We start from the raw sequence: 17404 nt of genomic DNA, 5'->3' as shown, positions 1-17404 counted from the left end.
AGCGCTTTTACAATTTCCTTTTCTTCCTTTCTAAATCTTGAATGGGATGTTTGCCAACATCTCCCCCCCTTTTTGGGAGTGGGAATCAAGGCCGTAAATTATTCATTATCATTAGTTATCGATTTGGATAACTGACCTGAAAAGGGTTTTTCTTCCTCTCGAAAAAAAAGCCAGATTTGGAAGTCTCCCTCTCCTTCTCCCTCCTTCTCCTTCCCATTTCACTAAGGCTGTTCCTTCCTTCCTTCCCCCTCTAGCTGATTTGTTGGGCCCTAACTGTCCCAGGTGTCAAAAAACCTAGGACGAAATCTCCTTCTGTGTATGGGCTGCGGCGAAGCGCCTGGGAGGGAGTGGCCGTGGCCGTTGTGCCGTGGCGAAAGATTGGCGGAGGGCCAGCTGAGGAGAAAAGTTCGTGGCTAATAACCCAGAGGCGAAAACCTCGAGGCGGAACAGGCAAAGAGAAGGGATCAAGCTGAAAAGTCCCTTTCCGCCTGCTACTGCCAAGATCCTTAGAGCATATGATGCCTTTTCTTCACATTTGTTCAAATACTGAAATGGCTTTCCCGAAATAAACGAGGGAGGAAAGATGGAAAAGTTAGGCCAATTGGAAGCTCAGGTATTATCTCTCAGATTTAAAGTGAATATGCAAGTTTCTAACTGTTCTAACTCTGAAGGTGATTTGTGGTACCAAATGTTAGCTTCACAGGTTCTGTTGTTGGCATCAGCTGGTAATCTGCTGGGTAAGAATTAAAAATTCTCAAAGCAGCTGGTAGTTGCTGGTAGATTCTTCCATTTTAGGCTACTTAAGCAGTATTTTATTTCAACAGCTAGCATGAAACAATTTATTACCATCTCAGAACATTATGTGATGGAGTATTTACTTTGGACTCATGCCACTTTAAAAGGACATAGTGTGTTTTTTTGATGTAGATGAAAAACACTTTGGAATTACATTAGTATAGATATTCTCTGTGTGTGCGTGTGTGTACATATACGTCAGAGTTCCAAAACCTTTCTGGCTTTGCGGACCAGTGGAGGGGGAGGTGAGAGAGGATGGTTCCAAGTGAGGGGCATTCAAGCACACGCACAGTTCCATTTGCACGAGCGGCAAGCAATTGCGTCAGCTGTTCACACAAATGAAGCACACGTGCTTGCCTCACTGCTTGCAGAAGTGGGGATGTACGAGTGCGCATGCTCGCCTACCACCTCTGCGCAGAGATGGGTTTCAGCAGGTTCTGACCAGTTCTGGAGAACTGGTAGCGGAAATTTTGAGTAGTTCAGAAAACTGGTAGTAAAAATTCTGACTGGCCCCGCTCCCATCTATTCTCTGCCTCCCAAGTCCCAGCTGATTGGGAGGAAATGGGGATTTTTCAGTAACCTTCCGCTGGGTTGGGGAGGGAATGGAGATTTTACAGTATCCTTTCCCTGCCATGCCCACCAAGCCACGCCCACAGAACCAGTAGTAAAAAATTGTGAAACCCACCGCTGTCTCTGCGGCCTGGTTCTGAAAGGCTCAAGACTGGGCAGTGGACCACAGCCTGGGGGTTAGGGATCCCTGATATATGCCATAGACACACACATCACATGCAGTTGAGGAGCACCAACTAAAGAACATGGAGGAAAGAAAAATAGAGCCAAATACATTCATATATCATTTATCCAAGAGCAGCTTTGAAGCTTCAGAGTGGCAGGTTAGGGCTTACAATTACATTCCTGGGCCAAGCTGTACAGCAGTAGATAAACCAAGGATGGGAATTTACAGGCATTTGTCAGTTTTGGATAATGTGGACTGTGTTTCATTTAATAGGAGCTACTGCTTAGAAAATACAATTGCACTCTTGACCTGGATACAGGAAAGGATTACAATTAACAGTACAGGTAGTCCTTGATTTATGGCAAAAATTGAGCACAAAGTTTCTGTTGTTAAGTGAGATGGTAGTTAAGTGATTTTACGACATAACTTGCCACAATTGTTAAGTGAGTCACTGCAGTTGTTAACTTAGTAATACGGTTGTTAAATGAATTCCGCTTCCCCATTGACTTTGCTTGTCAGAAGGTCACAAAAGGTGATCACATGACCCCAGGTCATAGCAACTGTCATAAATATGAACCAGTTGCCAAGCCATGATTTTTGGTCATGTGATCATTTGGATGCTGCAATGATCATAAGTCACTTTTTCAGTGCCATTGTAACATCAAACGGTCACTAAATGAACTGTTGTAAGTCAAGGACTACCTATAAAAAGCAAAAAACAAAAAAACCCCAAAACATACTGGGTATCTCCAAAGCTGGATGCTCAAATTATCATCTTTATCTACCTGATTCGTATACAAAGAGTATTATTATTTATTGTGTTAATGCTTCTTACACAAGCATTATTTCATTTTTTTTTTAAAGTGACCAAAACATGGGCATTTATCATTTTAATTTGCCTGGCTAAAAGGAAAAAGAATGTGTGAATTTCCCTGATCCCATTTAATTGGTAGTTGCCTTATAAAAAGCAGATGCAGATACACCAAGAAGAGATATGTTATCCACATAACCTTGTTAAATGCCCTTTTTAAAATACAGGAAAATATATAATTAAAAGTCTCCAAATTTTAAAAAGCAGATGAGGTTTTGGCCTGGTTCACACATCACCTAAGTCAGGGGTGGGCAGATTTTCGGCCTTGAAACTACTGCTGAACTACATTTTATAATAGGTTTCATACCTCCATTTAAAAATAAAGTGGTTATTTAAGTTTGGTTCAGCACAGTTGCTTAAGCACCAAATTTTCCATGTGAATCGAACTGCTCTTTCCTTTTTTAAGGATAAAATGACATATTGATTGAGTGCTGTTGTATTAAATTAGATGGCTAAATAAATTGCATTTGCAATTGCTTCTCACCTAGCAAAGAAAATAGAAATATGAATATTTTTGCATACACTATAGTATTGAACCTTCTTTCATTTGTTTATGCCTACAACTAAGAGGATGTGAGCAAGCCCTTTAAGGTGATCCTAGTTAAATAGGAGCTCCATTGGATGTTTCTGCAGTTAAATGCATCATATCACTGAATGTTAGTTTAGGTGTTGGTACTCATTAATATTTTCACTTTGCCTGGAGCTCTAAATTATCTTACTTACCATAAAGCTTGTTGCTTGGTTATGAGAAGGAAACGTTTATATTAAGTACAGAGCAAGCATTTCGTCATTCCTGCTGACAGATGTCGTTTGGTGCAGCATTTAAATATGAAAACTGGGCATCATTGTTTTCCCTATAGGAAACCATGGTAACTGGTAACTGTCAATGGCAAGTCAAGGGTTGCTATGAATAAATCATCTGCAGACTGTATTTTTGTACCACACGTGAAAAAAAACTGAGGAGCACCATAACCCATAAAGATCAGCCTTGTCTGTTCAGCATAAAAGAAGGAGATTTGAATTTCTCTTAGGCCAGATTTTTTCACCTTTTCTGCTTTAAAGAAGAGTGTTTTGCCAAATTGAACATATGCCTAAATGTACATTTTATTGGACTAGTTCCTTCATCCTTAGTAGGTCTCTTTAAATAAAATCTCTCCAGCTTTGAAGTTGATGTCAGTTCCCTTCTTACGAAGGCAGGATAGCACTGATTTATAACAGTTGTTATTTCTTAGTGCATTTCTTGACTTTTCATTTTGTTGTATCGATTCACTTTTGCATCCACTTCCATATTGAATTTTTTTTAAGGCTTCATCAACCTTCTCTTTCATATCTTCACTAGATTGTCCTGTAATTGCTGTCAATCACAAACAGAATTGTTTCACGTTTGAATCAAATAGTATCATATTGTCAAAAACTGTTTTAATCTCTTGGTTTAATGTTTCTGACTTACCGTATTTGCATTGGAGAGTCTTCATTTTTTATTCATCTTTTGTTCAGTCTCCCCATTCATCTTCAGTACAGAGTCTTCAATTTTTTAATTCATTTTTCTTCTTTGTTTACACATTTTTCCTCCATGCACTCTTCCTTATTTTTTCCCCTTTCGCTATATCCTCAACTCTTTGGACCCATTTAGCACTCTGTAGTTTTATAGTTAGATAATCTTTCATCTTATCTCTTTGCTTAACAAAACTAACTGTGTTCTTTGGCAAATCTAAACAATCCTTTTTCCCATGGAACTATGCATAATTTATTTAATTATTTCAACAGTACTTAAAAGTAAGTAATTCCAAACTGAACTGCCCCCTTTGTTCATTTTAAACTTTCCTGCTTTAAATTTTTAGGCAGCTTTTTGCTTTTTATTATTTTTAAATCCTCGTTTGTCTTGATTTAGTTTTAATCTTTAATCTTGGTGAAAGGAACCCTCACCAGGTCCTTATGATTTTCTGCTCAGAAGATCTCTGTAGCTTTTTAAAAAGGTTATATTTCAAATGTGTTTTAGAAAGTGGGGATTTGAGGGAACCCAACATCTTTAAATAGGCTCTGCTGAGGTTGTGAACCTGATGTTTCTTCCTTGGCTCTCAGTGATCATACTTATGAGGAGCCCTGCAAAGTTCTGCAGATCTCCTCACAAGGAACTGCCTTCCAGAATGCACATGGGCCATCTCCTGGCTTCTCCTTATCCAGAGAAACTCCACTGCTTCAGGCTTACCCTCAAATCACTAATCTTCACCTCAGCATTGTCTCCACAGTTTGTAGGCACATCAGTGGTGAAATCCAAATCTTTTTATTACCGGTTCTGTGGGCGTGGCTTGGTGGGCATGGCAGGGAAAGGATACTGCAAAATCCCCATTCCCACCCCACTCTGGGGCCAGCCAGAGGTGGTATTTGCCGGTTCTCCGAACTGCTCAAAATTTCTGCTACCGGTTCTCCAGAAACTGTCAGAACCTGCTGGATTTCACCTCTGAGGCACATCATTTCTCATTTTCCTCACCCGGAAGTCCCTTTCTATAATAATTTTAATAAAGTAAATATCCATATTGTATTTTGAAATTAAATTGAGGAACACATTGTATACAGAAACAGTGAACAATAATGGTATGTACTTTGCTTTGTTTTGCTTTATGTTTGTTAGCATGGATGATGATAGGGTCTATCGGTAGTATTCTGTTGGCTTTTTCATAAAATGTTTTTGGTAAATGAAATAGCTTTGCTTTTCAGCAGAATTATTTGCCTCCCTGATCATACAGTATAGTGCTTCTTTTAGAATGTTGTGTTGTAAAAGGCAGTTTAACATTTTTTCACAAACAACTTGCATTTAAATCATTTTGTTCTGTCCTGTTTTTTGGTAGGATATCAATAACTAGAGTGACAGCTGACATTTCTCTTGCCAAGAGATCTGTTTTAAATAATCCAAGCAAAAGGGCAATAATTGAACGGTCAAATACCAGGTCCAGTTTAGGTAAGTTTATTTTTTTCCAGAAATAGCTTGTGATAGTTTTGCATGGTGATGGCTATTTCCTCTCCCCCCCCCAATTTTGTGGAGGAGGGGAGAAGTATTATCTTCTGTTACAAAAACATGGAATTGCCATGCTCTGATCCTTGCCAAGAGAGGAGACAAGGACAAGACAGTGGTCAATGCTTCATTTTGGAAGCAGAAGATACTGCTCTTAACTCCTTCAAGTCCTCAGGAGGCTTGCCTTGGACCCAGCAATTTTGAGCAAATACTGTCCTGTCCCTGACTTTCCCTTTCAGAGGAAGATGGTAGATCAACATTACCAAGGATTCTGGAAAAATCAGATTGTTTATATTGTTGGGCAACAGTTTTAGCCCTGAACATGGGATGGAAACCACATTAACAACTCTTGTGGATGACCTAGTGGGGAGAGAGAAATAGCCTTTGGTCTACTAGATCTCTTAGTGGGCTTTAGTGTCATCAATCATGGTATTCTTTTGTGTCACTATGTGGGTTGGGAATTGAGAGCACTTTATTACAGTAGTTCTGCTCTTTCTTAAGCAAGCAATTTCAATTGGGGATAATGGGAGAGAAGAGCTGAAGACCCTGGACCTCCAGTATCAAGGTTGCCCCACTCCCCACATGAAACTCTTGGGAGACATAATGTTTTGATACAGAGTAAAGCATGTAGATGCTAAAACCTTTTCTTTTTTTACCATTCATCCTATAATGGTAGTTTATTATTTGTTTTCTTTCATAGTTCAGTTTTGCATTATTGATGCTAAATACACAATGATTAGAAGGCCCATCTCTATATTAGATGGATCTTCTCCACAGAGATACAATACATATATACAAATACAGTATATGAAGTTCAAAGTTGTACGGAGAGAGAATGAAGCTTGATCCTACAAGAATCAAGCTTCATTCTCTCTCCATACAACTTTGAACTTTTCAAAGAATGCAGTGTCTTATTTTACTTAGAATTAGCGATGCGATTGAAAGCTTGAATATCAGAAATTACAAGTCCAGCTAAAATGGTATCTATGTGTAAACATAAGTACTTTGATTTGTTCCAAAATATGTTACTCGTGTTTTCTGGGTCTTTCATTTTTCAGCGGAAGTACAGAGTGAGATTGAACGAATTTTTGAACTGGCACGATCCTTGCAATTGGTTGTTCTAGATGCAGACACAATTAACCACCCTGCACAACTTATTAAGACATCGTTAGCTCCAATTATTGTCCATGTTAAAGTGTCATCTCCAAAGGTTAGCCTCTTTGTCTCTTGGCCTTTCTCCATTCATATCTGTCCTTGTAGAAATATTTTTCTTTGCTTTGTGTATGACATGTTACCTACATGTGATCTCTAGCCCATGATTGAGGTAATGTAGCTTTAAGTTGTCCTTAGATATAATTTCATTCTTCAGTGGACACTACCCCAGAATAGCTGAACATTTGTAAAATGTATTATGTTTCACCATGTATTAAATTGGAAGTTATATCAAGTGAACAGTACAGGTAGTCCTCGACTTACGACCACAATTGAGCCCAAAATTTCTGTTGTTAATTTGTTGAGTTTTGCCCCATTTTATGACTTTTTTTTTGCCACAGTTGTTACATGAATCACAGCAATTAATAAGTGAGTAGCCTGGTTGTTAAGTGAATCTGGCTTCCTCATTGACTTTGCTTGTCAGAAGGTTGCAAAAGGTGATCACATGATCTTAGGATACAGCAAAGGTCATAACTATGAACCAGTTGCCAAGCATCTGAATTTTGATCACATGAGCATGAGTATATAGAGCAGGGATGTGAAACTCGTGGCCCACGGGCTGGATGCGTCACATGCTGGCCACGCCCACCCCCGGTTTAGCGAAGGGGGAAAAAAGTTGCGATACGTCACATGATGACAATGTGTCATCGCAAGTTTGACACCCTTGATATAAAGAAAAGGACATCCATGAGTAATTATTAGGTTGCAGAGAAAGAATGGAAAGAAATTAGTAGCCCTTGAACAACATTTACACCAGATCATGAAAGGGCACAAGTAATGTGCCTCTAAAAATAGAAATTTGAGAAATACTTGGAACTTGGCTGATTTATACTGACTTAGTAAAAATGGAGAAGATATACCTTTGATTAGAAACCACCATAAATGATATTCAGGAAATATTCTGGTCTGTGATGGAGAATGCTGTGACATTGGATTATTTTTTTTTCCCAAAGAAGACCTTATTTTTCACTATCTTGCCTTCTGGTGTTAAGACAGTGTACTTTACTACTCATTCAACTATTTGTTTTTCTTCAACTTTCAACGCAGACTCCTTTCTTTGGTGAAATATGCCTGAAATCATCCTGTTGATACCATTTTATTCTTCTCTGCTTTTCCTTTGATCACATTCAAGTGTAGAGGTCAGATCATATGGATAAAATTATTTTATTTTGGTATTTTGCAAAGCATCTGGTGGTTGTTCTTAAACTAACTGCTAAGAAATACTAGTCCAGGCCTAGATAAGAGTTCAGCCAGTGATTTATGTAGATACCAGTGGTGGGATGCTACCGGTTCACCCCGCATTAGGCAAACCGGGCGAACCGGGCGCTTCTGCACATGCCACTACGAGCAAACCGATAGCACGCACGCCACCATGAGCAAAACGGTAGCGGCAGGATTTGGAATCCACTAGCAGTAGACACCATGTTTCAAGAGGATCCATTCCCCTGGTGTAGGATTTACCCAGACTTAAGTTGACCCTAATGTACATAGATCCAGCAACAACATTGAGAATTCTACCAAAGGAGGACAAACTTATATAGAGATACAACAAGCTTTTGAGTTTAATATGTGAAGCATAAAATGCAAAGTATCGTGTCACACACAAAAAAATGTTTGACAGCCGTGAAACAACCTCACTCTTGCTTTTGCATTGTCTTTTCAGGTTTTACAGCGACTCATCAAATCAAGAGGAAAGTCGCAGAGCAAACATTTAAATGTCCAGCTGGTTGCAGCCGATAAGCTTGCACAGTGTCCGCCAGTAAGTTCAGGACTGCATTTTTAAAAATTATATAAATAATAAACATAGAGATAGCAGAATCTTTTGTATTAATGTAGTACTGCTTTATTTCCCAATAAATTTATTTTCAGGAGAAGAGTGCTATAACGGATAGCTGATCAAATCCGAAATGTGTTCAAAAATAGGTCACAAGTCTCGACAAAGAAGATCTCCTCTTTCTATGTACAGCCAAAAATCACGGCCAGGGCCTGCTGTGATGTGTAGGATTATAGTAGCAACTGCACTTACTGTTCTTTTCTTTAGCAGCCCACTAACTTTCCACCCACAACATCAGAGAAATGTGCACTAGGAAAACGGAAGCCCTATGTGAGGTCCAGTGCATTACATTTTCCTTACTAAGTAATTTTCCATGATTTCTGTATTTCTTCTAATGAAAGGCAAGCCAAGTGGCTGATGTTCAAACAATATTATTAGGAACTAAACTGAAGACAGAAAGCGGTAACTCTGTTTCTTATTATATTGTGTGATTTGGTGAACATCCACGAAACTATTCGAATGTTATGAAAACATCTGAATTACCAATGCAGGGAGAAAGATACAAATGAAAAGTAAGGTTGCTTTACTCATAAATATAGCTGTCTTAGTTTGGTTTTTAATGCAGGTAGTCCTCAACTTACGACCACAATTGAGTCCAAAATTTCTGTTGCTAAGTGAGAAATTTGTTAAGTAAGTTTTGCCTCATTTTACAATTTTTCTTGCCATAGTTGTTAAGTGAATCGCTGCAGTTGTTAAATTAGTAAAAGGGTCTTAAATGAATCTGGTTTCCCCATTGACTTTGTTTGTCAAAAAGTTGAAAAAGTGATCACGTGACCCCGGGACCCTGTACCATCATAAATGTGAGTCAGTTGTCAAGCATCTGAATGTAAAACATGTGACTGTGGGGATGCTGCAATGGTCATAAGTGTGAAAAATGGTCATAAATCACTTTTTTCTGTGCTGTTGTGACTGTGGTTACTAAGCAAACTGTTTTAAGTCAAGGACTACCTGTACAGTTTTTTATAATACTTTAATCTGTGTAGTTTTAATGTTTTATAACTCATAAGCCACTTTGTAGGGGAGATGGGTGGCACAAAAATTTAATAAATAATAACATAACAATAAGAAACATACATATACATGTATTTTGAAAAAAAACCAGCAGATGTGTGAGCGACAAAGTGTCCATGGAAACAATGAGCATCCACATTTTTGTCTTTCTTGTAGTTTTATTTACAACAGGATTGAAGGCCGACATTGTTCAGGAGCTCATATCTAAAATCTTTGGCAACTGCTGAAACCAACAGTCAATCTTTAGAGAGTTTTTAAAGAAATTTATCTCCTATACTGACTTTCCCAGTTGATACTACTTGTTCACTGATTTCACCCTTTCCATATTAAAACAGTACATATTGTTCATTTAACGATTGTTCAACGTCACAGTAACACTAAAAAAATTTACGTGACAACCGATCCTCGCACTCAAGATTGTCACAGTGTCCTCACAGTCACATGATCAAAATTGAAGATCATGTGACAACAATAATTTACAACAGTTGCAGCATCCTGGGGTCATGTGATCACCATTTGCAATCTTTCCAGGGGGCTTCCAACAAGAAAATTCAGTGGGGGAAACGGGATTTGTTTAACAAGCACGTGCTTTACATAATGACTTCGGCAAGGGTCATAAAATCGGGGGCAACTTATTTAAAGACCTTATTCCTTAGTGATGGATGTTCTAGTCACTATTGTCATAAGTCAAGAACTACCTTTAGTTATTAATTGACGCATCGTTTCCTTTACATATACAAGATCCATTAAGAATATTGGTTTTGAATCTATCTATCTACAGTACATTATACACCAAATTTCTTTCTGTATATCTGGCAAGTTTGGGTATATTTATGAACAGAGAAAACGTTTTAACATACAGCAAGTGTTTTAACTTCTTTAATTTACATTGTATTGTAAACCTAGATTCTGAAGTAGAATATTAATAATTAAGAATCCTTTATCAGCTCCAAATCCTTATGAATTTTTCATAGTGGCAGTATATGCTAATGCTAAGATCAGCTCTTATTATGCAAATGCTGTAAGCATCAGCATTTGTTACACAGAATGTCCTGATGTAGGAGCTGTGTAAAGAAAGAGTTTTTAAAAACAACATAACATTTTTGTTATACTGTACTCTAAATGTCCTCATTCTTTTATCTTGCACAGTGTAAAAGATATTAGCTGTTATTCTGAAACAGCTATTACAAAACTCGTTTCCATTGCAAACATTTTCTTTCAGAGTTCTAAGTTGTTACTGGAAGATTAACTATTAATTTGGCTGTGCAAATTCTCACTCACGTGAACATGGAAGACTTCTATCTGAGAAATGCGACAGTATATCAAGGATAAAGTTATAGCAGTCTTCCATAATTTGGTAATCTCCACATGTTTGGAGACTACAAGCTTTCATAGTTTGCTGTTAGCGAAAGATTTGGGTCAGGAATTGTAGGAGTTGCAGTCCGCAGAGGTATGGGGGACACCAGAAGAAGAAAGCTGTATTAAACTACAAGATTCCAGGTGAATTAAAGAATCTGGCATAGGAGGCTAATCCAAAAGAAATTGGAAAATTATTCCATAGAATAATTTCCAGTTAGGTTTGAAACAGCCCTGCTGTGGCAGAAGATGTTTTATTCTTGAATCTAAGCTGTTTTCTTTCAGAGAACAACATATAGTTATTTGGACTGGTGCTTTAAGAAAGGATAGACAAGTGGTCTGCTACCCTGGACTTCCAAACCCTGAGATTGTTCTAGGAAAAAGAATAGAAAACTCAGAACCCAAAAGGAGAGGAAAACAAAGCTCCTTTTTACCTGCATTTTTGGGACTATACGCTACCCAAACATAGGAAATACTAAAAACAGGAGCTGTCTCTGCCCCCTTTAAAGGTCCTGAATCCTCAAATGTTACGCCAACAGATGAGAACTGAGTAAAAGCTTTCTGTATTAGTATGGTGCTAGAATCTGTTGCCTTGTATCAGGGGTGTCAAAATCATAGTCCACGGGCGAGATGCATCAAGCGCTGACCACGCCTACCCCCATTTTAGCGAAGGGAAAAGTCGTGATACATCATGTGATGACGTGATACCACGAGTTTGACACCCCTGCCTTATACCAATAATAGAAATGCACTTGAATATTATAGCAATAGCAATAGGACTTAGACTTATAGGTATACCGCTTCATAATGCTTTACAGTCCTCTCTAAGTGGTTTACAGAGTCAGCATATTGCCCCCAACAATCTGAGTCCTCATTTTACAAATTTCGGAAGGATGGAAAGCTGAGTCAACTTTGAGGATCTTCGAACTCCTGGTGTGTGGGCAGAGTTAGCCTGCAATACTGCATTCTAACCATTGTGCCACCATAGCTCTTATCATATTTGTACAGACACCCATCTCACGAGACAGTGACTGAGACAGCATTAAAAAAGGAAACAAATAAATGCATTAAAAAATCATTATTAAAAACTAACTCCCAAAAAATCCCACATGAAACAAGAGAGGAATGATGTTAGCCGCAATAGGGAAGCCAGAGTCTCTCTGTTCCCCTTGAACCCTCAGGCCTGAGAACATAGCAAGCTCTTGATGTACTTGCATACTGTTAAGAGGGATGAAGCTAATCTCACTTCTGGGGAGAGGAGATTCCGTAAGGCTGTTTTGTCTGTTAAGATGAGAACTCAAATTCTGCTTTTTTAGTGTTCATCATTGTTATGTATGCAAAACAAATTGCATATACGATACATTTTAAAAATAAATAAATATTGCATAGATTTCACCATGTATGGAGCTAAGCCAAACATAAATTTATAACTGTGCATGGATTCCTCTGAAGGAATACTTCCAGCAATGCTTGCTTGTAACCATTTTTGAACCATCACAACTGATGGGCATTATTTTTGGATTGCCTTCATGTATTACACTATGCATTCCTATGTGTATGTATTATATAAAACATAGAATTGCCTAGACTCACATGGCCATGACTAAGTTATGACATCTGTTCAAACTGCGGTCATGAATCTAATTGCGTGCTGTCCTTAGGTGTAACATCACATGACTTCCTGCTAGCTTTCCCATTTACTTTGTTTGTCAAGCTTGCAAATGGCAATAACACAACTGCAGGAGACTATGATTATTATAAATGTGCATTGGTTGCCAAGTGCTTGAATCCTGATCATATGACTGGGGAAATACTGTAATGGCCACAAGTTCAAGATCCGGTCGTAAATTTCTTTTTTCAGCAATAACGTAACTTTAAACAGTCACTGAATGAGCAGTCATTAAGTGAAGACTACCAGTATGAGGCTAAACCTACATATGAGTGTAGGGTTAGGTTTGGATTTGGTTGTGAATTAAGGTTAACCATCTTGCTACATAAGTCTAACTCATATTTGAGATCAAGAGTTTTTTAAAATCACCAATCATTCCTAGTTTGTGTTTGATAATAACGTAATATAATGCTTATTTTCTGAACAGGAAATGTTTGATGTTATTCTGGATGAAAACCAACTTGAAGATGCTTGTGAACACTTGGCAGAATACCTTGAGGCCTACTGGCGTGCTACACACACTACCAGTAGCACACCTATGACACCTTTGCTTGGAAGAAACCTAGGCTCCACTGCACTATCCCCTTACCCTACTGCGATCTCTGGATTACAGGTATGAATCCATGAGTTTGTCATTGGTGGTGTGCCCTTACATATCCTGTATCAGAGCTAAATGGCTCATAAGAAGACACCTATATTCCGAAACCAGCGTGCCTAGAGATTTAAACATGCAGTGGTTTTATTTGTTTGTTTGTTTAATTTCTATAGCTGCCCAATTGAAGTAAGTGACTCTGCCCCATTTTCCATTAAAGATGAGGTTACTTCCATTAATTGGTATAAAGCAGTTGATAATTGAAAAAAATATGGGAATTCTCCTGTAGTTTGTAATTCATGTGAGCCTCACAGTGCTTTCGAATGCGTTCTATGGGTTTGTTCCATTGGAATACAATTAGTAGGGTGAAAATATGCCTGTCAGTGAACATCACTTAATTAATTCACTAGCAAGTATTAGCAAAATACAATCAGATGTGGCAGGTATGTAAATTCCTTTTGTATGATATACTGGCTCCACTGGATTTGTGGTGGGGAGATATATTTCCAGATCTGTATGCAATGATTGTAACACTATTTAGTGTCTCAATATATAATGAATCTCGACTGGATGTGTCTTTTGAAAAGTGGAGTGAACAAGTGATATAAATATTTAGTGATCAATCTACAACTCCTTCTATGTTATCATAATGCCACAGCCAACAGGTAATGCACTGTTGGCATTCGATTAACTGATTTTATTAGCCAAGAAAAATAAACCATAGCTACTTTGGTTGATCTTTAATTCTGGAAAATTTTGTTCGGATACAAATAGAATATGAATAACGTTAAGATTGTTGAACGTAAATCAAAGGGGATGATGGAACATAACCAGATCCTCCCTTTTTATCATGAAAAAACCTGCTGCACAAGAAATTCTTAAAAAGATAAGCATGTCAGATATGTTACGGTGCCACCAATTGTTACAGTTGTTCCAAATAGATTAGTTTTAGTATTTTCTCCAGGTTGATCAACTCACAAAAGTTGTGTATTAATATGATGCTAATGCCCTGCCTCTAGTGTAGTTTGCCTCATTTCTTCTTTGAGGTAACAGTTCAGAAAAATTGGTTCATCTGTTCTGATTTTTTAAAAAAATGATTAATAAAATATTATTCCAATTATAAAAAGATTCTGAACATTTTTTTCCACAGGGATAGCTCAAAAACGGCGGGCCTTTGACACTTCAAACGTGGCATGTAAATAGTCCTTAATCAGAAGTACGTGTTTTACTAAGTTGGGGGGAAAATGTCTTATCAGTTCAAGTTATCTATGTTTGTAAGTGCACAGAGAATGCACGGAGGCCAGTGTCGCTAAACAACTCAGCACAATGTGTGTGGCTTTTACTACGTGTTACACTTCCCATAGTCTGTATGTCCAGTTGGAGGATTAAGCAAATCCCCCAAACTCAATCTGCTAGTCAAATTGATGGCTTTTAATATACTTGTTCACTATCTAAGTGCTCTGTTTTTTTCTGTCACTGCATGGATGCAGAAGAAGGCATTTAACTTTTGAATTTATGTGTAATATTTTAAGGCCAGGTTCTACACATAGCATTGTTTCTGCTTAGTGAGTGGTTGACTGTGTGAGCAACAATTTGAGTTCTGTGGAAACATGCTTGTTTTTAACTGTGAAACTTTTCGTTTTCCATCTTGTTTGTGTTGGCCAGCCCCTTCTCTTGAACTTTGCTCTAAGCAAGGGCAAATGAGGTGGACAAAGCAAACTCATTTAGATAGCTTTAGCACAATCCCCACACCTACCCCAGTTCCATTCACTGTTAATCTGTTTTCCCAAGGAATGAATTTTAGATCCTAGTTGATTTACAAAGGCTGTTTCATACCATCTAGCCTTTGGGCCAGTTTGCAAATCATACTAAACACGCCTACAGTGGCTGCAGCTTATCTATGAGCTGGTACTAGCCATTGTAGTTACTTCAGATGTTAGTAAGAGACAAGATTGCTTTGCCTATCTGTGTCACCTACTTAATTCTAGAATTGTCAGCAAACAGAAAGAAAATAGTGATATATTGCAGTATTAGCCCTCACTCAAGGATTATACCTTTGACTTGAAGAATTTGGAGATAAGGAAGTTACTTCATAATCCACTACTAAGAAATATAAATATGAATTTATCCAGTATAGAGAGAGCAAAAATTGTAGGTGAAGGTAAGTTAAGTAATACATAGCAGGAGCGGAGCAGTGGAAAATTTCAGATCTTCTATAAAGCACGGAATGAAAAGCAGATGAATTTAGAACATCAACAGAAGCCTATTTTAAGAACTTGTTCATGGTGGGCCTTATTTTGAAGTTTTAAAAAATGGCTTTTACATTTTTCACCAGGCAGTATACCTGAGATCTGATTTTTCTGTTCTCATTGCCAAGTATTTTAAATTAAATCAAAGCACCACATTCTGCTGTTTTCTTTCCTCAGCTTTTGAAAACAGATGGTGAGCCTAAATATATTAAATAGCAGCCAATTATATGTTAAATCAACGATTTCAGGACAAACTTGCAACAAATTCAGAAGAGTGACACAAACTTGTGGCATCTAGCCCCCCCCCCTTTTTAATGTTTGACTGCTTTGCTATTTATAGAGCCAACGTCTGAGGCATAGCAACCATTCTACCGAGAATTCTCCAATCGAACGACGAAGTCTAATGACCTCGGATGAAAACTACCACAATGAAAGGGCTCGGAAGAGCAGGAACCGCTTGTCTTCCAGTTCCCAACACAGTCGAGATCACTACCCTCTGGTGGAAGAAGAGTACTCTGATTCGTATCAAGACTCATACAAACCTCAAAGAAACCGGGGGTCTCCTGGAGGATATAGCCATGATTCCCGACAGAGGCTTTGAATTGACGGACCTGGGGGCGAATGGTACTCATTGGTTGGCCACCTGCTGTTGTAACATAGCTAGGCCAAACAAAGCATCTTGATGCTTACAGGCTGCTGTCATTTCATGCTCTAGAAGGGCAAAAGAGGATAAATCAATGTTTCTCAACCTCAGCAAATTTAAGAATTTAAGGAAAGAATTCCAGGAGGCGAAGTCCACTCATCTTAAAAGTTGTCGAGGTAGAGAAACACTGATATAGATAATGCCCTTTCCATTTAGAAAGAAATGAGTTTGCTCAGACACTTAGATGTGTTTTCTTTCCCATGTAATGTTTCATTTCAAACTGTTATCTTTTCTCTCCATTAGATATAATTAGAAACATCAATTTGTAACGTAGAATACCTGTTGAAGCGCACATATGATAATTTCCTGTTACGGAAATTCCAAATGACCAGTTCCAGTTGGAACCAATTTATAAACCAATTCCTGTTGGAATTTGGGTGAAATTGACTGGAAAGTCAACTTGAGCATGTTGCAGTCAGTGGAAAAAAAAAAGTGAAATAAAATGAAGAGAACGTAAATTACAAAATCATTATAAGCAAAAAAAGATATTTTAAAAAATCTCTAGTACTTGTTTACTGGAAGGTGAATTTATATATAGCTATAGATACAGTTAGAATAAATAATATTAATGTATTTATTTCAGACTACCAAATGTAAACACTCAACTGTGCCAAAAATAATGAATGAATGGAAAAGCTCGAAGCCTTTCCATTTTAAACACAGTAGATTTTTTTCCCCCTCCCGGGCTTATATATTGCAGCAAACCTGTATCGCATTGATATTTTTTGCATTTGCTAGATCATATGAAACTATTTCAGCAACTTGAAATAAACTAGAGGTGAAGACAGGCATGTTTTAAAAAAAAAAACATGGTGGAAATGAATGCACATTCTGTAGCACAGATGAAATGGAGTTTCACTCAATGAACCTGGAAGGTGTGAACAGTGCTCTTGGTGTGTATAGTTTTACGCATGAAGGGTCGTCTGCATGTTCCAAGTGTGTGATGGCATACCCAGAATGTTTAAAAGATCTATCCATAGTTTCTCCTAGGGAGAACTAGAAAAGGGATAGCTTATCTCATGTTCCTTGTACCTTAGCACTGAAGATGGGATTAGAGCTTTTGGCTTTGCCCAAACAAGGAAAGTCTGGCTCAGCTACGGTAGATGATTAGCAGAAGGATGAAAACAACCATTACTCTTTTGGGGCTGGTAAAGCTAAGCCTTAATGAAGAATCGGTATCAGGCACAAGGATCCTATCCATCTAGTGTCCTGGTTTGTCAAAAAAAAAAAAAAAAGGCTTTGCAAAGAGTTAAAAGGAGGTGTTTATATTTGGATTTTATCCTGTGCATTAAATGTATTAAAAGTTGAAGGTGTTTCATAGGAAAAGATTAATGTGACATTGTTCACACTGCTTTATAGTCAA

General features: G+C 37.9%; 1 protein-coding gene across 3 annotated transcripts in view; it reads left to right on the top strand.

The window, feature by feature from the left end:
* Positions 1–17154, top strand: part of CACNB4 (calcium voltage-gated channel auxiliary subunit beta 4) — a 128595-nt gene extending 111441 nt beyond the window's left edge. For 2 of the 3 annotated variants that reach the window (XM_034425050.3, XM_034425058.3), the window contains 5 exons: positions 5252–5361; positions 6474–6625; positions 8291–8386; positions 12925–13110; positions 15679–17154. In XM_034425050.3, the coding sequence (XP_034280941.1) occupies positions 5252–5361; positions 6474–6625; positions 8291–8386; positions 12925–13110; positions 15679–15939 (805 nt within the window). In that variant the 3' untranslated portion in view covers positions 15940–17154. Of the gene's footprint in view, positions 1–5251; positions 5362–6473; positions 6626–8290; positions 8387–12924; positions 13111–14239; positions 14306–15678 lie in introns of all 3 variants that reach the window. The other variant, XR_004592580.3, reaches the window with a different exon arrangement.
* The last annotated feature ends 250 nt before the right edge of the window (positions 17155–17404 follow it).

Source organism: Pantherophis guttatus, chromosome 1 (genome assembly GCF_059756535.1).
Source record: "Pantherophis guttatus breed Tessera chromosome 1, ASM5975653v1, whole genome shotgun sequence".
Classification (NCBI taxonomy): domain Eukaryota; kingdom Metazoa; phylum Chordata; class Lepidosauria; order Squamata; family Colubridae; genus Pantherophis; species Pantherophis guttatus.
Note: the sequence above shows the minus strand (reverse complement) of the source record. Positions and strands in the feature narration are given on the sequence as shown.